Genomic DNA, 27470 nt, shown 5'->3' with positions numbered 1-27470 from the left:
AAGATTGCTAATGTCGTTGCTTTTGGGGAGTGAACTCAGATAAGAAGGCAGGCTTACTTTCCACTGTCTACCTCATACTGTTCATACATTTTCATCATGACTGCATTCCTCCTGGGTCATTCAGGAGCCCATTAGGTGTGAGTACCTGGGCTGAATGAAAAGAGGCAATGGGGACTCAAGGGCTTTTTAACCCTAGGTGAGCCAGAGGCTTCTGAGGCCCCCTTGGACTTCCCTGAAGCTGATGGCCTGGTCCTTCAAGGAAGGTTGTGGGCAAACCTGGGCAGTGGGTTGGGGACTCTCTCTATCTGCTGAGGAGAGGCAAGGCTGTGCTGAGCTGCACAGAGCTGCCTTGTATAAGTAGGATGTCTTGGCTTGATCCACCCAGGAGATTTTCTAAGCTAGGGGCCAGCCCACATTGGCTCAGTCTGAGTTTAGGGGCTGAGATGATTCTTATACTTTTTCATATTAAGCTACTAGAACCCAAATTTATACAAACTCCATGTGTCAGTGCACCAGCACTCTACTATTCTGGAGTCATTAACTCAGTCACTTTAGGTAATTGGTTGAAATTGGAAAAAAAAAAAAAAAACTAAGGTGACTGAGGGCCCTACCACCAAGCTAAAACGAGGCTTTCTGGAAAGCCAGCAGGAAGTGGTCTTCCATCCCCAGAATGATAATGTAAAATGCAGTGCAGAGGATAAGAAGCAGGAGTTTCAAATTGTTCACACAGCCTAGCGCTCCATCAGTGGGAACCGGTGCTGAGGGTGAAACAGCAAGACAGGGTAGGGTCCTCAAGGCTTCTCCCAAACCTGTTACTACAGCAAGCTGGGGCCCTGGGATCCATTCTCGGCCCGTCAGCATTGGTGTCCCCTCGAAGGCACAAGAGGGGTTGCTCCTGCCCACTGTGCTGCTCACTGTGGAGGAATTTGACCAAACAGGATGCACTTAGATAAGCTGAGAACCAAGAAGTCCATACAGACTGTGAAGAAGACCCCTGAGGGAAGGAACCAGGAGAGGTGGAGTTCGTCTGAGCCTCTGGGGCCTCTCCCTCTCCTCGTCTGAAATGCAGCATCAGATCTTTGAGGGGAGTTATATACATGGGGGTCTGGTAATCCCAAGGCTGCTTACCAGCCAGAGGGGTGCTCACTGTGCTCCTGGGCATCTCAGCAGACATGTTGACCCTGAAGACGGTGTAGCCCACCAGCACGCTGGTGTTGAACACAGTCCTGGCACAGCAGGTGGGTGGCAGCTAGAAGCTCCCCAGGTCCACAAGCATGAGGAAGATGCTGGGAATCGGCAGCCTCACGACATAGACCAGTGAGCACCTGAGAATCACCACCTGCCCAGGGAATCTGTTGAAAAGAGGGTCTAAGCCAACACAACAATGTTTGGCCAAATCCATAGCCAAGAACGCTCCCTGAAGTCCAAACATGTTTGCATAATGTGAAAAGTCTATGTAGTTTAGAAATAGGAGATTGTTTTGTGATGTAGAAAATAGGAAAAAAAATCCTTTAGGCTTTTATGTAGAGCTAATATTAATATTATTAATAATTGTAATAATAGGAAGCAGCTACCATTTATTTACCGCTTGTTGGAGCCCAGGCACTGGTTGGATGCTTCATCTCATTCAGTCCTCACAACAGCTCTAAGGGCCTGGTCTCATCACCTCCATCTTACACGCAAGGAAACTGAGGTTCATAGAGATGAAATTGCTTGTCCAAACTCACACAGCTGGTGAGTGAGAAACTGTTTTAAAACCAGCTTTACACCAAAATCTTTCTTCTTAAATTGCTTATTATGCAATATATTGTACTGTTTTTGGTTTAGTCTATCCTCTTACTTGGAATGCGAGTGCCTTAGCACCTGCGTATCTGTCAGAGTCTGGGCGGGAAGAAATAGCGCAATTAAATTGGGAAATCTGAGGCGGGCTTGACTGGGTGTGGGCCAGACATAAGGAAACAGGAGGGCAGTGCTGCAGAGGGCAGGGGCACTGAGTGAGCTGGAAGGGGCCCAGGGCTGGGAATGTTACTGGAGCCTGAGAAGAGAGAGGCCTGTCAGACAGGAGTCGTGGCTTCCCCTTAGGGGCATAGCCAGCAGGAGGACTCCACAGGGAAGGAAATGGAGAGAGAAGCTCCCTACTCACTCTCCCTACCTCCCATCTCCTGCCACTGCTCCCCTTGCCCTCTACCGGCCAAACATGACCAGAGGTCCCATGTCTGCAGGCCGCCGCCCAGTCTCCAGCAGCACAGAGCAGGAGGCGAAGGCGGAATGTGGATCTGAGCGAGGGGCCAGCTGAAGATATCCGAGGAGCCTGTGGTATGGCTGGGCGCACAGAGCTGCTGAGTGGGTTTTGCAGCTGGGAATTTGAGTCTCATAAAATTACAATGATTGTTGCCATTTTTTTTATACCTAACTTCTCTGGGATGGTGATAGGAAGTGTCTTTAATAAACACAAGCTCTGTTTTCATCCTTCCTGGAGAGAAACCAGGAAATATCAGGGCTACTGTCCCACCAGGCTGTGGACCCTTTGAGAGTGAGAGCAGCAACTTTTTTTTAACCCCTCACAGGGCCAAAAAAGAATACTTATCTTACAGTATTTGATAAATATTTGCTGAACAAATGGATGTTCTGGACCTTTTGTTGTCAGATTTGGAAAAAAATAATGTGCGAAATCTCCCATTTCTCTGATTCACCGAACAAATGAATGCTTTCTATGAGTCAGATGGTGTGCTAACTGATGCTTTTACACCTGTGATGTGATTTATTTAATCCTCACTGTGAGCCTGTTAGCAGGTAATAAAACATCCCCCCTTCATAGATTTTTAAAAACAAAGCTCAGCCCCTTAAGTAAGTTGAGTCAGTGGCAGAGCTGGGATGTGCCCCACATCTTCTGATTCCAAACCCGGTGTTCTTTCCTGTACAGCGTCCTCTTGATCTGAGCAGACTCTGAGTTGAGTTGTGAGTTCTTCTCCCTCGTCTCTGTCTCCCTCTCTGGAAGGGACTCACATAGAAATGAGCCAAGGCAGAGGCCAGGGATGGAGCAGAAGGTGGCAGGGGCAGAGCTTGGCTGGATGAGACCAGATATCACCTGGCTGATGAGAGTGGGGGCTCCCCAGCCAACGGGTCTGAGAGCATATCCCGACGCAGTGGAGCTTGGCAGGCTGGAGCTGTTTGGCGGACTGTAGTCTGGCTGTTGTCTTTCACATTAAACACGATTGGCTGCAAATATCTAAACAGGAGCAGCAATTACTGCTTTGCAATAATTTGGTTAAAATACCTTTCTACCAAAGTGCAGTCAACAAGAAAAACAACAACAACACGAGCTGTCATCAAGCTGCACCTCTCTAGCTCCCTTCGTCATGCTATGACTGAGACCACTGTGGTCAGGTGGGGGCAGTAAGAAGGGAGTCAAATGGTTAGAGTCCACAGGGGGCCTTGCATTGTGGGCCCAGCCTGGGCTATTGGTGGTCTGGCTATAGGGGGTGGTTGGGGGCAACCAAGCCTGCTGTCTCTGGTGGGTAGAAGCAGGAAGACCCTGTCGAGACTTCACGGTGGATATTACATGAAGGAGATGTAAATCCAAGAATACCACCCTAAAGAAAAGTACAAGAGGACATGTTAAGTGAAAAAAACCACCCAGGCTTAGAGGCAAAGGAACAGAGCTCCTGAGCCCTCAATTCAAGTTGTCTACATGTGCCAGTTTAAGTGATCCTGGGTAAGGTGTTTGACCTCTCCATGCCTTGATTTCCCCTTTTTTAGACAGCAGTTTACTTTTGCCGTGCCAAACACCTTGGGTACAACTGAGATGAGCTGCCGTACTCTCTAAATAAAGTTCCTGTGTAAACAGACGTGCTGCGATGACTCCTCTCCACACAGAGCCTGATGCAGAGAGTGAATGTGAATCTGGGCCAGAACCAAAGATGAGCACTGTGGCTTATGAGCGTCCCTGATTTCCAGAAAGTGCAGTTTTATCAAACCACATATTCCCCAAGGGGCCAAGGGAGAGGTGTGGCAAGAGCTAAGATGTTGGGAGGCAGAACAGCTTCATGGGCATGCACCCCATGTGGTTGCACAGAGCCAAGCACTTAGAAGGGCCCTACACTTGGTTTAATGCTCTGCTGGTGCCATTTTGAAATTCTTAATAATTTTCGAACAGAGGGCCCTGCCTTTTCACTTTGCACTAGGCCCCACAAATTATGTACCCGGTCCTAGGAGAGGATATTCCTCACTGGATATCAACAGTAGCTGAAAGTAGAGAGGAAATATGTAAGTATAAAAACAGAAAATTACCTTCTGTGGTAACATAAAGCAGAAATCTCCATCTATGTTTGGCTTATACAGGAGTAAAACTAGACAGGCCGTCCAAAACCACTTCATCCATGTTCCTGCCTTTAGCAAGGATGTTCCCACTCCTAAGACAGACCAAATAGTACCTGCGGCTTTGGTTTTCTTCAAGAACAAAGGACCTGCCTTTTTCTTTAGGTTGATTTAGGGGTGATATTACCTATGGACCAAACTAATTTTCTCTACAAGCCAAGCGCAGCCTAAAGAAACTCTAATTTTATCACAGTCTTTAGAAATGTTTTGTTTTCATATCTCATTTGATCCTCAAAGCCCTTTATTCCTTTGTTCAAGAAACATTAATTGAGCATGAACAGAGTGTCAGGAACTATCCTCAATATTGGAGGGAGACGTGTTAACAGGACAGGTCCCTGCCCTTCCCCCCCGACATCTTATGGGATCAGGTACCAGACTCTGGTAGTTAGATATTTCACAAGCCTGCAGACAGAGAGGAAGTTTGCCCCAGAATGGACCATAACCAGAGTCTACACCTGATTTAGATTATGATATTTGGACTTTTTTGGGTTTAGAAATATTTTGGTCTTAGAGTTGCTGCTGGAATGGATTAGGACTTTTGGGGATGTTGGGACAGAGCAACTGCATTTTGTGCATGGGACAGACATGAGTTTTGGAGTGCCAGAGGGCAGCAGACTGTACTGGGTTGAATAATGCCCCCAAGAATTCCTGTCCTTCCCAGAAGCTCAGAATGTGACCTTATTTGGAAACAAGATTGTTGCAGATCTAATTAGTTGAGATGAAGTTTTCCTGGAGTATGGTGGGCCCTTAACTCAATATGACTGGTGTCCTTACAAGAAGAGAAGAGACACACGAAGGAGAATGCCAAGTGAAGATGGAGGCAGAGATTGGAGTGATAGATCTACAAACCAAGGAACGCCAAAGATTGCTAGCAACCACCAAAAGTTAGGAGAGAGGCATGCTCCTCAGGGCTCCCAGAAGGAACCAGCCCTGCCAACAAGTTAATTTCAGGCTTTTAGCCTCCAGAACTGTGAGAGAATAAATTTCTATGTTTTAAGCCACCCAGTCTGTGGTACTTTGTTAGAGAAGCCCTAGGAAACGAATACAGGCGACTCGCCCAGTAACACACAGTGCATGGATGCCAAAGAATGGGCTGGAACACACTGCGTTATGTTTAGTTGTGTGTCACCATCATAAAGGATTAGGCACATAGTTTCTGGAGTCAGATTGCCTGGGTTTAAGTCCGGGCTTCACCAGTCACCCTGTAACCTTGGGTAAGTTACTTAACTTCTCCGCACCTCAATTCACCCATTTGTAAAAATGTAGATACTTGAGTACCCATCTCACAGAAATGTCAGGATTGTGCGTACAAACTTAAAATGATGCCTGACGCAGAGCAAGTGCTCGGTTTTGCAGTTATTGTTATTATGTCTCCCTGGGCAGGTTTTGAAATTCTTGATATCAGGAGTCTCGTTTTATTCATGCTTGTGTCCTCAGTGCTTACCATTGAGCCTGGCATATTGTAATAGCTCAACAGATGTGCGTTGAGTTGTATTACAGTGTGTTAATAATGCTACTTTTAGTTCCAACAGGGTGGGAGAATGGAGTTAGCCCAAATGGGGGCTCTCCAATTGAGGTTAGTCCTCTGACGGCTACCTCTCTGGGGGTGACGCCAAAGGCAGTAACCCCTGCTTATGTTGAGGGAAGGTATGTCACTGCTCTCTGCAGAACTGCCCCTACCTAGAGCCCATCGTTTCTAACGGACTAAAGGAGCTGGTGCCTTTAAATTCCACAGAAAAGGAAGAAAAAGCACTTTAGTTTCAGTCCGTGTTCTCCATTAGACACCCTTCAGGTGTTAGCAATATTATGCCACAATTTCATTATCCATTAAAGCCAGGTAATAATAAGTACACAAAGGTATTTGGAGCCTATTGATGTTAATGAAAGAGATCAATCTAATTCAGAATGTGTGTGTGGAGAGCTCCTTGGAGATGGAATAGGCCCCAAGGTTAGCCTCTAATTGCCTCCTTGATGGTAGACCCCACCAGTACTCAATTTTGCATGACCGTCTTTATGACATAGTTGGAATTTTGACGCCCAGACTCACGCTTCATACAGAAGCCCATTTTCCTCCTCTTCCAAGCCCCTCTCAACATTCCCAGTTCCGAAAGAAGGGGAAAGTTGCTGCCATTTACGTAAGATCCTTGCACCAGAGACTTTCTTGGATCTGGCCACGGGTTGGGCTGGGTCCAGGACTCCTTGAGTGACCCTGGAAAGGTTTCCAGGGCTCTGAATTCTCATTCCCTCTCTCTGTTTCTCTGTTTCTCTCTCTGTCTCTTTCTCTTTCTCTCTGGAGTGATCTGGGGGAGCTCAGGAGGATCTTCTGTCAAGTGTATGAGCTGCATTCAGTGGCTACCTCAACAAAATTACCCTAACCTGGAAAGGAAAATTATGTCAGAAAAAGAGAATAAATGAGGCACATTTCTCTCTCAAAAGCCCCTCTGAATTTTTCTAGGAGTCCCCTATAGGCCTCCCAATTCCTGCCTGAGTGAACACCTTATTCAGTGTGAGGATATCTGTGGTTGGACTCACTTTAGTTCCCACAGCTGTCCACCCTGCTCCATCCAACGTGAGTTCTTAAATTTTATTCCTACCTACTCCCACTTCTACCTCCATTCTTTTCTTTTTCTCCTCCTCCTCCTCCCCCTCCTCCTCTCCCTCCTCCTCCTCTTTCTTCTTCTCTCCAAACCTCCCAGTACATAGTTGCATATTCCATTTGCAGGTCCTTCTAGTTTTACCATGTGGGATGCCACCTCAGCATGGCTTGATGAGTGGTGCCAGGTCCACATCCAGGATCCGAACCAGTGAAATCTTGGGCTGGGGAAGTGGAGCATGCGAACTGAACCACTCAGCCATGGGGCCGGCCACTCTACCTCCATTCTTTAAAAAAACAAAACAGAACATTACCATACAGAAATCGAATGCTCACCCTGCTGTTTTTGGGAACCAGCAACTCCAATAATGTTCTGGAGGAAACCTCCCCTCCCGTGGCTGCTGGATGCCAGGCTGTACACAGACATCCTTGTAGGAAGAAATGCCTGTGCCCCGGGCTCCCTGTGGAATGCAGCCTGACTCCAAAGCGTCAGTGGTGCCTCCTCATAAACAGCGTGTGCCCTAGAGCCCACAGATATGATCGCACATTAGCTGACACTAACAGGGCATCTGGAGCATTGGGCTTAGCATCAATGGCAGCAGTGTACTTCAGGCCCAGGGTGAAGACATGTTTAGAATAAGTCACTGTTCCTCCTGCCTACCCCACCTATCCCCAGCCCCAGCCTGGCCTGGAACACAGCAGGAGATTAGATTAAGAGGGAGATGGCCCCTTGCCGTTGGGACCCTGGCAGGCCCCATGTTGGCATGGAACCAGGCTCTGAATTTCACGTCATCGGCCGAGGGCTGTTGAAGGACGCCAGAGTGCCTCGGCTGCTAAATTCAGAGTAGGATGTCTGGCACGGAGTAAGAGAACATGAGCCTCACCACGGTGCACACAGCAGGAACGGGGAGGCACGGAGGTGAGAGAGGCTGAGGGAGACAGAGAACCAGGACAGTCACTGAATCTACTTTAAGTCTTTCTTAAGCTTTCTTAAATGTGCAGAATCACTCCTGAGTCTGGCTCCCTGCCCGACCAAATATGATCTGTGAATCTACTCCAGATTCTTTCCCTACTCTTTTCCCGAGGGTCAGGGTGGAAGCCAGCCCTGCTAGATAACCCACCTTAGCCCCCAGGGCAAAGGGACCAGGGAAAAGCTCCAAGAACATGAACATGCCCACTTCCAGCACGCCTCGATGTCAATGCTGTGAATGGAGAAGCAGCATGGTCGTGAACAGAGCAAAGGAATGGGAAACTGTCTCCTGAGGTCCTCTGCTTCCTTAAACAATCTTCTACACCTCTTCATCATATTTAGTAATGGAACTCGTACATAGAAAAACTTTGCCACTGTTGAGAAGACAGATTAATATTTAGGATGAAGGGTGACAGGGAACTACAAATAATGGCTGCCCTATGGAGAGAGTGAGAGCGTGTGTGCGCGTGTGTGGGTGTGCAGGCACACTCCTGTTTACCTGCCCCGTCTCTCGCCTTTGTTTGTCTCCTCCGTGCGGTGTAGGTAATGGTGTGTGCAGCGTTCTCCGGAGCGCTTGGTAGGTGACGGTGTTCCACCTCGCACGTGCTACTCCCTCACATTTCCCTTTAATGCTCTCCATTATTCGGGCTGCATTAATAATGTTTGCGGGCTGATATCTTTAAAATTAATGAGGTGTTTACTCTTAGCCAAGAAACTCATTGAAATTAAAAAAGCTTTCTTTTTACCCCTCCCTTTCCCTCGCTAAAAAAAGTGGACAAAAAACCCACAATGCAAGCTTTGCTAAAACCCAAGCAGAATAGGCAAGAACCCAAACCCCACCGCTAGGAAGGTGTGAGTCGCAAATAGCTAGGACCCAGCATTAGACGTTAGTCAGGTTCAAAACACAGCTGTTTCTAAGAGGCCCTGATTTAACAAGAGTTTTGCTGGAAAGCTGCACACACCACCTTTTAACCCACAGAGCTTCATGTGTGCCCTCAATAATAGCTTATTTCACTACCACCCACCCTTGGCATATAATTATCCATTGTAACCATAGCACCTTAGTCTTGTCTGAATTTTCCTTTTTATTCAAAAGGTTTGTTTCCAGGAGAATTCATCTTGTGTGCAATCCTGACCTGTCTGTAGTCTCTGTTTTTCAATTGGATCCATTACCTGGCATGAAAGACCTACCCCAACTACTACCACCTTAGCTAACTTTGTGCAGAAAAGCAGAGCTGACTACTAATGATGTGAGTCTACCGGTTGCATGAACCTGCTGCAGACCACGTATCAGGACGGCTTGCCAGGAGGGCCAGGGAAGGGAGAGTGGTGCCTCTGGAGTGCACAGCAGCAGGCTTCACTGTCCTACCCTCCCACTGCCGCTCAGGCTCCTGCTGGACAAATTTCCCTCTGAAGAATGCAACCAAGAGCCTTCCCAGTGGCGCATCTGAGAAGTTCGGGTTCTCATCACGTCCTTTTAGGACCGTCGTTCTCTCCGGTCCAGAAACTACCAGTGGTCTCTGAGGATCCTGCAGGTGATTTGTTAGCTAATTTCTCAAAATATTCAAGTTAATAATATAATAATTTTATGTATCTGCATCTGGAATTAATTAATAATTTACTCAATTAAAAACAGGACAATAATTTTGAAGAAACACTCTTCTCTGAATTTGTCGTTGTTGTGTGTGGGTTTTCTCTTTTTTTTCTTTTCTCTCAGTAGCAGTTAGAAATGAGGATGTCAGTTTGTATTGAAAGGCTTGAAGATTCCTGTGGAGTAGGTGGTTCAGGTCTCCAAACCATTGTCTTTATGTTCACGTATGAAATACCTACAGCAGGAACTTGAGATCTGTGACTGAATCTCTGGTCTCTGAAATGCCGGGATGCAAGTGGATGTCCAGAGCCATCCGAATCAGTTGTTCCTGGATGATAATGAATGAGACTATGTAACAGAGCAGAGATTCCAATAGAGAAGGCCAAAGATTACAGAGAAGTGGGCAACAGGTCAGGAAGGGAAAGGACCTACATTAAACTGAAGCTGTGCAAAATCTCCAGCACCGCTCTGCAGGATGCTATATGTTGAGGGCACAGGAAGAAGTTCCCACTCACTGTCATTCAAAAATGCCTTTTTGTCATGCTTAATGTTTTCTCTGCTCCTGAGGAAGGCCAGGTCCATATCATCCACTGAGAACAGCAGAAACAATCGACTTCCCTGTAAAGAGAGAGACACCAACATCAACTCATGTTTCTAACTCCTGATCAAATCCTTCCTTTTACTCCTGCCCCCAGATGTACAGTCTTACTGAGATGAGGTTCAACATAACCATTTTGAATTAGGGGTAGATGTGCGGAATAAGATCTTTCTAGCCATGAAAAAAACCCCTATGAATTTAGGGTGTAGATTTCACTATCCATAGAACGACGGCACTGCTCCTGTGACTTCTGTAACATTCTCACTGGCAGTGGAGGCCTAATATTGTATTTCCAAACCAACAACAGCAACGGGCTATACATCTGGGCACAATACTGTACTTGGTCTGAATTACAGCAGGAGCCAAATAACAACAGGAAGAGATTTAGATTTGTAAAAAGTCAATTACGTGCAAGAATAAAATAGACCTGAGGAATGGCATAATATAATTTCACCTATGTGTGCCAACCCAGCACAGGCATGTTTCCCGCTAGCAGACTGTACCTTTCATGGTTTACCTGTGTGCAGAATGCTATTGAAGGTTAGGCTGCAATTCTGGCTATCAAACAGAAAAGCGTATGTCCCTAAACTGCGTGCAGAGACCACCTGGATGGGCTTAGAGTTCTTAATTGTCCTAGATGAGTTCACATAAACATAGGGAAGGTTGGGTGACCTTTCATTGTCCACACTATATGAAGTTTTGTAGTTACAGAGAGAGCTTTAGTCATTTCAATACACAAACAAATAATTATGAGATGGTAGTGATGATGACATTCAGGACTAGCCTAGAAGTGCCAAGACAGAAGCACTTTTCCCATGAGATAATTTACCCTGGCAGAGATGGGTTCAGCAATGACAATCTCATATGTTAATTTACTTGCTATGTTATAACACAAGCATTAGGAATCAAATCCAAATCTTAAATGATGTCAACTTGTGGTACTTCTAACCTGAATATTCCCAATAACATGCTCCTCTTCTCCTCTTCAAGTTGGGAAACAAAAAATAACAATGGCTGAAAGTAAACAGCACTGGCCTGCATATTCTAAGCAGTCTAAACTCCACAGAAATGTATCCCAGCACACTTACAATTCATTAATGATGATATCAGGGGCCCAGATGGCACTCAGAGGTAGGGAGATCTCTCGAATGTCATCAAACATGCTGGAGTTACAGGATAAAAATTCATCATCCCAAACGTGTTAGGAGAAGCCAAAAAGGAAACTTATCAAAAGGGGCAATGTCAACCTCACCAAAGAGGGATTTGGATGAATAACCCAATTGATCAGCCTATTAGTATACTATCTGTTAGGGGAGAGGATTTCCCACCCAACTCCTAAAGATGGTGGCCCCAACCAGAAACCATGGCCATCCACTTACATGGATTCTAATACATCAGGTCTGCTGTAGATCTGAGGAACTGTAAACATGAAGATGATATCTATTCCTTAGAGTAATTATATTTTGCGAGAGATCAAGATCAGGAGTCCAGCATGCACAGGAGGAGATATAATCATTTGCCTCATGGTACCATACACTTCGCTTTAATTTTTGATTCTGTGCATCCTGCAAAGCAGAAAGAAAATCCATACCAAATCTTAGCACGTCAGTAAATCAAAGCCCAATTCAACATTATGACAATTCGGAGGAAGAAAATCAAATCTAACTAAATAATGCTGATTTTAAAAACATTACCTTGACTCTTCAAGATCCGAGTATTCTCAGTTCCTGTTTATTATGCACACCTGTCACTATGAGCTTTATTATATGACCTATGACAAAATGGCACTTCAACTGCACTTGACATCTTGAATGATTTGCTCATCTCTTTCCCACTCTAATTAGTTACTCCGCCATTAATCAGACTAAAAAATGATATGGAGTCTTAGCCAATTCTGGGCTGAAAAGATGAGACCAAGTTTTTATTTGTAATCAAGACATTATTCATAATCTTTCAATGAATGTTATCTCAGCTGCTATCGACAGCCTTTCCTTTTAAGTTACCTTATGTTTGGATTTCCCTGCTTATAAAACAGACTGAATGAGCTAAATGTAAACGAGGTATATTTTCAATGATATAAATAGGTGTGATTTCCTATGTCTGCAATGAGTCAGTGATTTTTTTAAAAGGTCTTCAAAAATGATAACCAAGAAAGAAATCTCTTTACTAATTTTTTCATATCTAATCTAGTAAAGAACATTCTAAAACTACCATGTTCTCAGGAATTCAAAGAAAAGGAATATCTCATACCATATACAGACAACTCAAAAGGGATCATAAACCTAAATGTAAGAGCTAACACTATAAAACTCCTATAAAAAACAGGAGCAAATCTTCCCGACTCGGAATCAAGCAATGACTTCTTAGATTTGACACCACAAGCACAAGCAACAAAAGAAAAAATAAATGGGACCTCATCAAAATTAAATGTTTTTGTTTTTAAAACAAAATGTTTTTGTGCTATAAAGGACACCATCAAGAAATAAAAAGACAAGCCACAGAATGGGAGAAAATATCTGTGAATCATGTATCTGGTAAGGGCCTTGTATCCAGAATATACAACAAACTCTTACAACTCAACAATAAAAAGAAAAATAAGCCAATTGAAAGATGGGTATGAAAGGACACAATCAACAGACTGGAAAAGGCAATCCAGAGAATGGGAGGAAATATTTGCTGATCATATATCTGATAAACGGTTAACATCCAAAATATATAAAGAACTACAACTCAACAACAAAAAGCCAAACACAAATTAAAAGTGGACAAAGGACTTGAATAGACATTTCTCTAAAGGAGATAGACAAACGACCCACAAGCACATGAAAAGATGCTCATCATCACTGCTTTGGACCAAATTGCGTCCTTGCCAAATTCTTGTGTGACTGTATTTGGAGATGGGGTTTTAGAAGGTAATTCAGGTTAAATGAGGTCATAAGGGTGGGGCCCTAGTCCATTTAGGATTGGTGGCCTTAGAAGAAGAGGAAGAGAGAAAGATCTCTTTCTTTCCTCCATGTGAGGACACAGTGAGAAGGCAGCCATCTGCAAGCCAAGAAGAGAGCTCTTATCAGGAAGCAAATCAGCTGGAACTTTGATCTTGGACTTCCCAGCCTCCATAACTGTGAGAAAGAAATTTCTATTGTTTAATCTGTGCAGTCTATGGTATTTGTTATAGCAGTCCAAGCTGACTAATTCGATCACTAATCATTAGGGAAATGTAAATCAAAACCACAATGAAACGTCACTTCACACTCGTTAGGATGGCTACTATAAAAAAAAAGCAGGAAATAACAAGCGTTGGTGAGGATGTGAAGAAATTGGAACTCTTATACACTATTGGTGGGAATGTAAAATGGCGCAGCTGCTGCAGAAAACAGCATGGCAGGCACTTCCCAAAAAAGTTAAAGATAGAATTACCATATGGTCCATCAGTTTCATTCCTTGGTATATACCCAAAAGAATTGGAAGCAAGAATTCGGACAGATATTTGTACACTCATGTGAATAGCAGCATTATTCACAATAGCCAAGGGGTGGAAGTAATCCAAGTATCCATCAATGGATGAATAGATAAAGAAAATGTAATATAAACATACAAAATAATATTAGCCTTAAAAAGGAAGGGTATTCTGACACACACTACAACATAGATGAACCTTGAGACATTATGCTAAGTGAAATAAGCTAGTCACAAAAGGACAAACACTGTGTGATTCTACTTATATAAGGTACCTAGAGTAGTCAAATTGATAGAAACAGAAAGTAGAATGGTGGGTGTCAGGGACGAGAGGAAAGAGTGATGGAGAGTTTAGTGTTTAATGGGTACAGAGTTTCAGTTTGGCAAGTTTAAAAGAGTTCTGAAGATGGACGGTGGTGATGGCTGCACAACAATGAGAACGTACTTAATGCTGTTGCATTGTACACTTAAAAATGGTTAACATGGCAAACTTTATGTTATGTGCATTTTATCCAAGTAAAAATAATCATTAAAAAAGTGAGCTAAGGACTTGAATAGATATTTCTCCAAAAGAAATATACAAATGATCAGTTGGTACATGAAAAGATGCTCAACATCATTAGTCATAAGGAAAATGCAAGTAAGCACCACAGTGAGATACCGCTTCACCCAACTAGGAGGCTAAGATAACAAGTGTTGACAAGGATGTAGAGAAACTGGAGCCCTCATCCATTACTAGGAGGATTATAAAATGGTGCGGCCACTTTGGAAGTCTATTAGTTCCTCAAAATGTTAAACATAGAGTTACCATATAACCCAGCAATTCTACTCCTAAGTGTGTAACCAAGAGAATGAAAATGTAAGTCCATCATGGAAAAACCTGCACAGGAAGGTTCATGGTAGCATTATTCATGATCAAAATGTGAAAATAACCCAAATGTCCATCAATGGATGAGATAAACAAAATACAGTATATCCATACAATAGAATATTATTCAGCAGTAAAAAGTAATGAAATACTGATGCATGCTACAACATAGAGGAACCTTGAAGGCATATGCTAAGTGAAAGAAGTCAGTCATAAGAGGCTGTTTATTGTATGATTTCATTTATATGAAATGTCTAGGAGAGGCAAATCTGTAGAGACAGAGGGTAGGTTAGTGTTTGCCTAGGGCTGGTGGGGGTGAAGTATGAGGTGTGACTGCTAATGGTATGGGGTTTCTTTTTGAAGTGATGAAATGTTCTGAAATTGGATAGTGGTGATGGTTGCATAACTTTGAATATACTAAAAAATGCTAAATTGTATACTTTAAATGGATGAATTTTGTGGTTGAATTATATCTCAACTATTTAAAAAAATGTAATAAAGAAAAGTAAAGTCATTTTTGAAGACATTTTCAGGGAATTTACAAGCAGGCTGATACAAGCTATGAATGAATTCTCCTTGAGCTTGTATTTTTCATTCCTTTCCATGTATAGTCGTGACTAAAACTTGCATCTTTAGAAGAGAATAAGAGGACCAGAAAATTCAACATGAAGACGTGAAATAAAATGCCTAAAATATTTCCCCTGGGGTCTTAGTTTCAAAGATAAAGAGTCATGTAAATGACCTTTTTATTTCTGTAATGTTTAGTTCAATACCAAGTTTTAGTAAAATAATAGAGTTTGGGGAGTAGATGGCATGAAAGCAAATAACAGCTCCATTTTTCTCCCCAGAGCAGAGTATACTAAATTAATTATCCAGCCAATTATCCCACCATATCAAAAATATATAATCTTTGTGCATAAGGTCAAGACTACCACACTCTGCAATCCAAGTTGGGTGGGGGTACGGAGGCACCATTGCTATTTAGTCCAGGTGGATGGTGCACATAGAATTGTGCCGTACACAGACTATACAGGCATACACACGGTGGCATCATTTAAAAGAAAAACAATAAACGTTTTAGATTGAAGTTTCCCTTTTTTTGCACTCAAGAAAGCAAATTGCTATTGAATAAGCATTTCTAGATACCTTGAGAAAGAAAAAGGTATTGCGAGCAGATATGGAGTGACCTTACTTCGGTGGCTCCACAGAGGCTGGTCTGAGCAGACTTGCTCTACAGATTTTTATGGACTTCAAGTAGGTACTTGGGAGAGGCAGATTTTAAAGCTGTACACAAAGTGAAAAGACCAAATTCGCAAGTATTTTCCCAAGGAAGAGCTTGGAGGACGTACAGAGGGGCCTTCCAGACAAGATCAGCCATGCAGGGGTCCTAGTAGTTGAAAAAAGACCACTGTTGAGAGCTCGGAGCTAGGTGACACCACTTCCAAGTTCCAGCAGCTGAGAGATCCTGAAATAGATCATGTCTCACCCACCAAAGCCCAAAGGCTCAGTTCTAGGCTTAGCTGCAATCAATGAGGGTTCCCCACCAAAGGGGGGGGGGGGGGGAACAAGCTAAAATGTCGTTTATACTGGGAAATGTGGCTGTTAACTACTCTTTCACAACAAATATAGTTCTACTGCTATGAAATGTCCTTATCGCTGTCACGCCACGTCATGAATGCATCGCCTTGACTCAGTCACGTGGCTGGGGAGAAGGTCTCTGTTTTAATATTTCCTTTTCACTATTGTTTTATCCAGTTGATTCTTATTTACTGCCATAGTGACTCCTTAACTCTTCTTGCCCGTTGCTTTGTCATCTTACATTTAACAACAGTATTGAGAATTATTTTCCAACATCTTGTGGGGGTGTCTGGGAAGATTCATCATTCAGCCCTAAAGAATGCAAAGTCAAAAAGGAGTTTGGGGCTAAATCTGAAATCTTTTCTCGTCAAAGGAAACAAGTTTCTCAATGCCAGCTGGTGAACATAATTGGCTCTCTGGTGGCATTATTCACAGCTTTTCTCTCTGTGTATCTCCCTTTTTTTTCTTTAGATACCTTCCATCTTGCTTGTTAAAAGCAAAGGATATTTCAGAGAATTGGAATTCATTAGTCTTCCTAACAGAGGGAGTCTATTTAGATCTAAATTGGTGGTTAGCAAATATACAGATAATTCCCGCACATTCTTATTTATCTTTCCCAGTTCCGAAGACTATAGAAACAGATGCCTCAACGTCTGGCTGGGAGGCTCTAGTCAATGGACTGGAATACAAAGGTATCTGGGATTCGGAATTGACAAAATTCAATAGAAACAAATTGAAACTCTTCAGTGTTGAGTAGATTATCTCTATAATCAGATTTCCCTAAGGTACTCATAATACCCAGAAATTCTAAGACTGTAGTCTTTCACATAAACAAAACAGGAGGCAAAACATTGTAATGGAAGTGAGGTGCAGTGATGAAAGCTGGGCTGAAGGCTCTTCACATCAAACAAAAGTTGCCAGCAGTTCAGCTGCTGGCAGATGCATCTGACAAGTTATCTATTCACATTGGGAGTGTCCTTGTCTGAGCAGAATCTGTGAGTGATTTTATCGAGTCCTTCAAAACTGGCCCTACCTTCTGGAACAAACTTTAGGCTTAGCGCACCTGAATGGAATAGAGACATTTGCAAAGCATATTAGACAAAGCCATTCATAAAGATCATCCTAGAACTGGTACTTACATATTTTAATTAGTTAATTAATTTGTTAGACAAATATCTATCCAGTATCTTTGAAGTAATATGTGCTGCATATTGTGGGAAATTTGAATATGAGTAAGAAAGTTCTTGCCTCAAGTAGCTTGTTAATAAGTTAAGGTATGTGACATTTTAACAAATAAAATGTGAATTAAGAAATATACAGACTTCAGTGTGTTTAAAGGAAGGAGACCACTGTCAGCTGGGAGAATTGAGGGAAATTTCTTCCAGGAGCTGAGATTTGAAGAACTATACTATCTTGCAGATGGAGAATGAGGAGGAAGATAGTCAGTGGAGGAAACAGCAGAATGGATGGAATACAGGCAGGAGACAACAAGGGGTTCAGTTTCATCGTAGTATTAAGCACCTGTAGAAGATAAGGTCAAGACATTAGATAGGGATAAAACTAGATGGATGGAATATAACATTTTTCCAGATTCTGAAGGAAAGTTTGTCATATCAAATAATATACTATGTTTAACATATTCTAGTAAAAAATTCATATATTCCAAAACACTGGAGAAAAACACATCTTTGAAAAAATAATGGTGTTCCCCTTAAGTACCACAAGGAATCTGATTTTATTTTCTTTTATTGGGGTAGAAAGAAAGAGTTAGACAAAAATTTTCAATCTGATACAATTGTTCCAAGGGAAAATATTAATATAAAGATTTTACTCCTTTTCTATATTTGTCTCCAGATAAGTCTCTAAAGGAAAGTCTGAGCAATTCTACTTAATCTTAATCAATATGAAGCTAGAAAGTGGAAGGATGAGGAGAGACCCAGAAGGCGGTCTTAATCCCTTACTCAAGACTGATTATACCTCTGCCCTGAGGTTTCACATGACACTGTTCATTTCATGTGTCTTTATTCAAATGATGTTTTTCCCATTGTACAGTGTCTGATGAACAATACAGTCATAAGAACCCACCCACAACTAACAGCAAGGACTAACATTTCTTAAGTAGGGGAAGATACAGCCCCAGGAAATTAAGTCTCCAAAATTCTAGTTCAACATACATTTAGAGAAGAGATTTAAAGGAGTTTTTTTGGGGTTTCTTGTAGGCCTTTTGGAGTAGGGGTGGGGATTTCCTGCTATTTAACTAAACAGTATTTTCTAAGATCTTAGATCTAATACTTTCACTACTGTGAGTGGGAAAATACAGCTGGGAAAAGTGAACTTGGTTGCTAAAAGGGGGATTTTTTGTGTATCATTTAAATGTTCCTGTTTACAAAGAAATAATGATTAGCGTTTAAGATGGAGGAAAATTATGCTAAAATAACTTGCATCAGGTGAAAAAATAACTTAAATCCTGTTACAATATATCAATTATACTTTTAGTTTCAAATTATTTTTCCATCGGTTTTAATGCCTAATTCTCAGTCAAAAAAATCAGAGTTTATGATTCATAGCATAGCACTAAGATATTAACACAGAAAAACACCTCCACTAAAATAAATTAAAGAGAAATTTTGTTATTTTTAACAAAATACATTAAAATAACAACATTGTATTATGGGTATATGATGTATGTAAATGTAAAATTGATGACAAAATAGTACAAAAGACAGGAGAGCAGGTAAATGGAATTTTACTGTTGTAAGACTCACACATTTTATGTGAAGTGTAATAACTTTAATTCTACGTACACCATATTAAGTGAATAATGGACAGAGAAATCCCTAAAGCAACATCTAAAAGATAATTCAAAGAGAGATGCTGAAAAGTTGACAGAAGAATTAAAATAAAATAATAAAAAAGCTTTAACTTACCTGAAATAAGGGAAGATAAGAGGAAAAGAAGAACAAGAAAACCCAGATGGGACAACTAGACAGCAAGATGGTATTGATAAATGGAAGAAACACTGTAATTAAAATGCATAGATTAACAGGTTAAAAAAGCAATACCCTGAAATACTACACAGCAACAAAAAGGAACAAACTATTGGTACACACAACAACTTGGATGAACCTGACGGGAATTATACTAAATGTAAAAAGCAAATCTCGGAGGTTACATCTTGCATGGTTTCATTTATACAATATCCTTGAACTAACACAATTATAAAGACGGAAAAGAGATTTACGTGTTCCAGTGGTTAGAGACTGGGGGGAGAAAGTGTTGTGTCTAGAAAGGAGCAGAACCAGAGAGCCTTGTGGTGATGATCATGTAGCTTGATGTGGTGGTGGTTACACAAAGCTACACATATGATAAAATTACATAGCACACACACATATACACACACAAATGAGTACTTCTAAAACTGGAGAAATCTGAATAAGCTCTTGTCGATTACACCAATGTCAATTTTCTAGTATTGATTTACTGTTTAGTATTAGTATTTACTATTGATGTACTATATTTATGCAAGATGTTAACATTGGGGGACATTGGGTGAAGGGTGTACAGAACCTCCCTATAAATTTATTTGCAACTTCCTGTAAATTTATAACTATTTCAAAATAAAAAGTTGAAAAAAACCAGCAAGATTCAACTACATGCTCTCTCCAGGAAAGGACTTTGAATACAATGTCACAAGTAGATTGAAAATAAAAGGATGGCAAAATATATACCATGTGAAAAGCAAGCATAAGAAAAACTTCAAGAAAAAGAATTTTCCCAGAGATGTAGAGGGGCATTTCATAATGATAAAAGAATCCATTCATTAAGAAGACATGCAATCCTAAATGTGTGTGTGCCTAATAACAGCAGAAAAATAGACAAATCACAATTATAGTTGGGGATTTTAACACTCCTCACTATGAAATTAACAGAACAACAAAAAAACTAAAAGGTTATAGAAGATTTCAACAACAGTATCAAACACGTTTATCAAATTGATATTTATAGAACAGTACACCGTCTATTCAACATTGTACTGGAGGTCTGAGCCAGTGCAACAGACAATAAAAGAAAATAAAAGTATAAAGAGTGGAAAGACAGAAATAAAACTGTCTTTATTCACAGACAACATGATCTTCTACATAGAAAATCTGAAAGAATCTACAAAAAAGCCTCTAAAACTAATAAGAGATGGCAGAGTCAAGGGATCTAAAGCCAATACATTCAAATCAATCGTATTTTTATATGCTAGCAACAGATTCAATTTAAAATACTACTTATGTTAGCATCAAAAATGTGAAATATTTATGAATAAATTTAACAAAATATTGCAAAACACTGAAAACTACAAAACACTACTAGGAGAAATTAAAAAGGAACTAAACAAATGGAGAGATACATTGTACTCATGGTTGGAAGACTATTGTTAAGATGTCTATTCTCCTCAAATTGATCTGTAGATTTAATGCAATCCCAATAAAAATTCCAGTAGTTTTTTAATATAGAAATTGATGAATTAATTCCAAAATTTTTATGGAAATACAAAGGGCCTAGAAGAGTCAAAACAATTTAAAACAGAAGAACAAGATTGGAAGTCTCACATTATCTGAGTTTGAGACTTCTATAATGCTACAGAATGGAGATAGTGCATTGGTGTAAAAACAAACATATTGATTAATTGGACAGAATAGAGTGCAGAAATAGACCCAAGGTATACAACGAGCTCTTGCAACTCCATAAGAAGATAATAAATAGCCCTATTTTTAAAATGGGTAAAATATTTGAGCAACTATTTTACCAAAAAATATACAATTGGCAAATTAGTGCTCAAAAAGATGTTAAACATTCTTAGTCTTTAGTGAAACGAAAGTTAAAAACCACGTTGAGTTGCCACCACAAATCTACTAGGTTAAAATTTTAAAAGATTGACAATATCAAGTGCTGGTGATTATGTGGAGGAACTGAAACTCTCATACATTGCAGGTGGAAATAGCAAAATGATACAGCCGCTTTGGAAAACAACTTGGCAGTTTCTCATATCGTTAAACACAGACTTATCATACAACTTAGGGATCCCACACCTAGATATGTATCTAAGAGAAGTGAAAACGTATGCAAATGTTTATAGCAGCTTCATTCATAATTTCCCCAAACTGGAAAAAACTCACATGTCTAACAACTGGTAAACAGATAAACAAATTGCAGTACATCTGTGTCATGGAATACTACCACTAATATATGCAACAACACAGCATGGATGAACCTCAAAGGCATTAAGCTAAGTGAAAAAAGCCAAAACAAAAAGGGTGAAATACTATATGATTGCATTTATAGATCATTCCGGTAAAGCAAAACTATAGTGAAAAAAAAATAAGATCAGTGTTTGCCAGGGACTGGTGGTAGGAGGAAGGGATTGGATTAAAAAGATGAGCTTAATTCTATGTAATTTATACCTCAGTTTAAAAATGTATCAAAACTTTGTAGGATGTAGCTAAAGCAGTGCTTAGAGGGAAATTTATAGCTTTAAATGCTAAAATTAGAAAAGAAAAAGTTTTAAAATCAACGATCTAAGTTTCCACTTTAAGAAGCTATACAAAGAACAACAAATTAAATGCAAAATAAGTAGAAGAAAGGAAGTAAATAAAGATAAGAGCAGATATCAGTGAAATAGAAAACAACCAAAGGGAAAATTCAAAACCAGTATTTGATTCTTTGAAAAGATAAATAAAATTGATAAACTGTTGGCAATACTGTTCAAGGAAAAATAAGAGAAAATACAAATTGCCAATACAGGGAATGAAAAAGGCAGTATCACTAGAGACCCTGTAGACATTAAAAGAATAAAAAGACAATAGTCTAAACAAATAAATTTGACATCTTGGATGAAATAGAAGAATTTCCTAAAAAATACAAATTACCACAACTGACATAAGAAGAAATAGAAAATTTGAGCATTCCTATGTATGTTAATGAAATTGAGTTGACATTTGAATGGCTTCCCACAAAGAAAACTCCAGTCCCAGATAGTTTTACTGGTGAAATCTATCAAACAGTAAGAAAGGAAAATATCTGTGTTACACAATTCCTTCAGAAAATTGAGGAGGGGACATTTTTCAACTACTTACATACGGCCAAGATATCCCTGATACCCAAACCAGACAAATACATTACAAGAAATGAAATCTATAGCCCAATAACCCTTATTAACATAGATGCAATCTAAATTAAGTAGGAATTCAAATACAGAAACATATAAAAAGAATAATATACCAAAATCAAATGAGGTTTATCCTAGGAATGCAGAGGTGGTATCACATTTTAAAGTAAATCAAAATAATTTACCATATTAACCATATAAAACAGAAAATTCATTTGATCATCCAAATATATAGGGAAAAAATATTTGATGTAATTCAATATACATTCAGGATTAAAAAGAAAAACCTCTCAGCATACGAAAAAATAGGAGAGAATGTCCTCAGTCCGATAAAAAGCATCTACAAAAAACCCATACCTAATATCATACTTAACAGTGAAAGATTTTTCCCTAAGACTGGGAACAAACAAGGCTGTCTGCTCTCACCACTTCTATTAACAATGAAGTAGAGACCTTAGGCAATGCAATAAGATAAGAAAAGAAGAATAAAGAGCATATAGATTAGAAAGACAGAAGTAAAACTATTTGCAGATGACATGATTGTATATGTCCAATTAATCTACATCTAATCAATCTATAAAAAACTACTAGAATTAGTAAGTGAATTCAGCAAGATCACAGGATACAGAGTCAACACACAAATTAATCATATTTCTTTATAACAACAAATAACTAGAAAATAAAAAATGTTAAGTAATATTTATAGTAGTATCAAAAATACTTTGGGATACGGGCCCACCCAGTGGCTTAGTTAAGTTCACACTCTGCTTTGGTGGCCCCGGGGTTCAAGGTTCAGACACCAGGCATGGACCTACACACTGCTCATCAAGCCATGCTGAGGTGGCATCCCACGTACAAAATAGAGGAAGACTGGCAACAGATGTTAGCCCAGGGCTGATCTTCCTCACCAAAAAAACCCACAAAAACCAAAAAACTTTGGGATAAATTTAATAGAAGTAAGTGTAAAACTTCTACATTGAAAATTACAAAACATTGTTGAAGATCCAAATAAATAGAGAGAATATCCATATTCAAGGATGGAAAAACTCAATATTAAGACGTTAATTCTCCCTTAAATTTCTCTGTAGATCCCATACCATTCTAAACAAACTCCTAGAAGGTATTTTTAAAAAACAGAAATTGACAAGCTGGTTATAAAGTTTATGTAGAAATGCAAATGTCCTAAAAAACCAAATTATCTTAAAAGTGAAGAACAATATCCAAAGACTTATTCTACCTGATTTCAAGAGACATAGTCCAAAACTTAGCTGTCAATTTAATTTTCAACCAAGACACCAAAGCAATTCCATGGGGGAAAGGAAAGCCTTTTCAAAAAAATGATGCTGGAACAACTCCTATCAAAATGCAAAAAACCAAGAACCAAAACTAAAAAACCCAACAAAACAAAACACAAAAACAACAACAACAAAAGCCTTGACCCCTACTTCACACCATCACAAAAATTTATTCTTAATAGATCACAGAACTAAATCTAAGGAGCTAAAAACTATAAATCTTCTTGCATAAAATATAAGAAAATATTTTTATGACCTTAGGGTAGCAAAGACTTCTTAGACAGTGCCCAGAAAGCACTAACCATAAATAAAGAATTGATTAAAAAGTGGACTTCATTAGATTTTAATATTTCTGTTCATCCTAAGACCCATTAGAAAAATGAGTAGACAAGACACAGACATTCACAATACATATCTGACAAAAGACTTATGTCCAGAATATATAAACAACTCCTACAAATCTATAATACAAAAAGACCAACAACCCAATAAAAAAATAGGAAAAGACTTAAACAGGTACTTCACAGGGAAAGATATGTAAGTAGTTAATAAGTGCATGAAAAAGAGGCCCTAATCATTAGCCATCAGGGAAACGTAAAGTAAAACCACAATGAAATACCCTACAGCCTTACCAGAATGGTTAAAATTAAAAAGACTGATAACACCAAATGTTGGTGGAGGTGTGGAGCAATGGGAACTCTCATAGCTGACTGGTGGGTGTGTAAAATGTACAATCACTTTGTAAACCAGTCTGGCACTTTCTCATTAAGCATAAACCTATACTATGAGCCAGTTATTCCACTTCTAGGCTTTACCTAAGAGACATGAAAACATACGTGCATCAAAAGTCTTGTACGGGAACGTTCATTGCAGCTTTATTAATAATATCCTAAAACTGGAAATGACCCACACACCTACCAACAAGCGAATGGATAAACAAATCATGGTTTATCCATAACCAAATACTACTTACCAATAAAAAGGAAAAACTACCGATTTACACAACATGAGTGACCCCCAAAAACTCTATGCTGAGTGAAAAACCCAGACACAATAGAGTATATACAATAAATTTTCATTTGTATGAAGTTCTAGGACTGGTAAAGATAATCTTTGATGAAAGAAATCAGAATGGTAGTTGTCTCAGTGGATGGAGGGGATGGGGATTGACTGGGAAGGAAATGAGATGAGGGATCTTTCTGGGGTGATGGAAATGTTTGATATATTGACAGGGATATGGACTATATGGGTGCAGGCAGTTATCAAAACTCATTGAACTGAACACTGTGCATGTCAATATATGTATATTATACCTCAATTAGAAAAGTTTTGAGGAGTGGATTGAAAAACTGCTATTAAGCTACTTTAACAAAACAAGCTTAGTAAAGTCTGCTTTTAAGGGAAATCAAAATAAATCTGGAAGCTACCGATATTGGAGACTTTGTAATCAGGCAAAAGGAAAAAGAGGAAGCAGGGATACTAGCCAGGGCCATCATTTATCGTGGGCTTACTAAGACCTCTGCTAACTGCTTTACTGCATTTTCTCATTTAATTCCCTCAACAACCCTTTTTTCAGATATAGTAGAAAAGACATGATTTAATAAACAAATCTTCCCACCATCCTTAGCAAACACCTTAGGTATAAAAGTCCCCTATAAACTCAAGATACCAAGGTACTTTTTCCTCTTTTTAAAATTCCAGGCAGTAAGCGGTGAATGTTTTCTTAAATCTACTATTATTATCACTAAGGAATGTGAACTGTAGAAAAAAATACCTATTACCATTTTCGGTTTCAGCAATACTCATAAAATATGTGCTGTGATCGATGACCACAATTCTTAAAACATGTTGATTCCATGAAACTCATATTTTTAGACTATCTGCCCCTCACAATGTAAGTTGGGGGCTAGAAAGTGTGGTTTGCCTAATAAACATTTTGCCTCACGCTCACTGCTAAAATGAGTCTAGCACAACTTCCCTACCAGCTCAACTAGAGTCTCAGAATAAAACTCCTCCTAGGCTCTTGCATAAATGGCAGGTGGTTTTACAGAAGGGTAACAGGAAGAGGAAAGGACAAGATGGCCCTTACCACATCCAATACAGCGCCGACAAATGTGTCCAGGTACACAGTGGTGACCTGCGTCCAGTCGTGAACTCGCCTCACTTCCTTGTGATATTTCTGTAATAGTTTCTTGAGGAGATGATCGAGAGCAGAATTCCTGGGATGAGGTGTATCTATGGCTACGATTCTTTACAACTATCACTGTAAGGATGAAAATAAGAGAAACTTAGCATCTTTGGGAGATCTCAGACTGTTCAGGACTTGATGGCTCCTAGCAGGACATAGTCTTTAGCTCACCCCAATCTGCTTAAGTTCAAAGCCAGTTGGCAGGCTTTTTGTCAGATGCTTATTTCAAGCAAGCTGATGGCCTAAGTGCCCAATGGAGAAATCTCATTATGAAGATAAATAAATCAACCCATCTCCGTGGACGCAAACCATACCTGTAATTCCATTTTTACAGCAATCACGCATCTTGGAGACAGAATTCTTTCTTTATTTCTGTATTATCCTCTCCAGGTACCTGGAAGAAACCTTCCTATACACTTAATGCAGAAATTAACTTCCCTCTTGGATTTTTCTTTTGATTTTTCCATTTGTAAGTCAGCAATTAATTAGAAAACCCAAGCATAAACTAGACAAACCAATGAACTCAAAGATCTGGGTGGATTTCTAAATAATGGGGTTATTGAGATTTCAATTCCTACATTTCTTCTAAAAACAAACAAATAATTAAAAAAAACTCTTTTCTCCCTCAGTCTGTCTTTAAAATGCACTTGTCAGAAAATGAGATCTTTGTTTTGGGAAAATTTTCTCTGGTTCCAGGGAACAACCATTTCCTATGACCCAAGAATCTTGATTTGTAGAGAAACAGTGATTGGCGTTGAGGCAGGAGAGGCCAAGGGAAAGGAAGCAAAAGAAATGAGCACCAACAATTGGAAGTGACAAATTTGTGAGGGCTTTCTCTGAATTGCAAAAAGATATTTTGTTCACAAGCTTTGCCAGCCCTTGGGGGATTCAAAGCTTCGCTAAGTCATTGGACTGAAGCAAATTGCACACCTCCTGCCACAGTGCGTGAGTGAAATCTATCTGTAGTGTCCTGCGCGTGAATTCAGCTCAGCTCTCAGTGGTTTTGATGGTTATTTTGATGAGCTGCTGAAGGTATGTGGGATCCAGCAGGAAACTGTAAATGAGATATCCTCTCCCTGTGCGACAGTCCTGTTTATACCCATTTCTTTATGAATGATGTCACGTCGCTTGCTGCCACAGGCAGCAATTTCGATGACTTATCAATGTCAGTGTGACCAAAATGCTAACAATGATGCTGGAGGTGCGATTTTCCAGGCTCATTGTGGGCAGTAGAATATTCACTCTCATTACCATCCGAACTGGGAATCCAATGAGCATTTTAACTCCCTAACTATTCACCCAAGAAGATGCCTCAAGTGGCATCAGCTATGCAGGCGTGCGGGACTAAGGTGGGTAACTTGCATCAGGCATCATTTTTACGGCTTTGTGAACTGTGATTGTCAAAAAATGCACTGTGAATCTCTCTACCTGAGACCACTTCTTGTTGGCATACCCCAGGTGAGAGAAGTCAGGAGCACAAAGCAATGCTGGTCTGGTGCCTTTCTTGACAACTTCAGTTTGGGCAACTTCACCGTTAACTCGCTTGGAAGCTCCCAATCCAAGTCCCACTTGGGGAAATACTGAAATGTACATGTTTCAATAGAGGAAACTACCTGAGACAGAGTTAAAACATAATTCTGAGCAATGAATGTGTGTTCCCTCCACCCTCTGCTCAGGAAGACTCAAATTCCCCTCTGCCATCTTTGCTAGGAAACAATTCATAGGGCCCCTATGAATAAATATATATTTTCTAGACTGTGTCAAAGTCTTTGGGTAAAAAGAGACAGTTCTGGAAGCTAGAA

General features: G+C 40.1%; 1 protein-coding gene across 1 annotated transcript; it reads right to left on the bottom strand.

Annotated features, from left to right (window-relative positions):
* Positions 1-742: 742 nt before the first annotated feature.
* On the bottom strand, positions 743-26013 carry HTR3B (5-hydroxytryptamine receptor 3B). Its single transcript, XM_046638248.1, is given in 10 exon segments — positions 743-758; positions 810-934; positions 936-994; positions 1129-1339; positions 9964-10121; positions 10647-10816; positions 11218-11327; positions 11650-11694; positions 25570-25721; positions 25983-26013. Coding segments are annotated over 10 exon segments (1077 nt in total).
* Between the last annotated feature and the right edge of the window lie 1457 nt (positions 26014-27470).

Source organism: Equus quagga, chromosome 14 (genome assembly GCF_021613505.1).
Source record: "Equus quagga isolate Etosha38 chromosome 14, UCLA_HA_Equagga_1.0, whole genome shotgun sequence".
NCBI lineage: Eukaryota > Metazoa > Chordata > Mammalia > Perissodactyla > Equidae > Equus > Equus quagga.
Note: the sequence above shows the minus strand (reverse complement) of the source record. Positions and strands in the feature narration are given on the sequence as shown.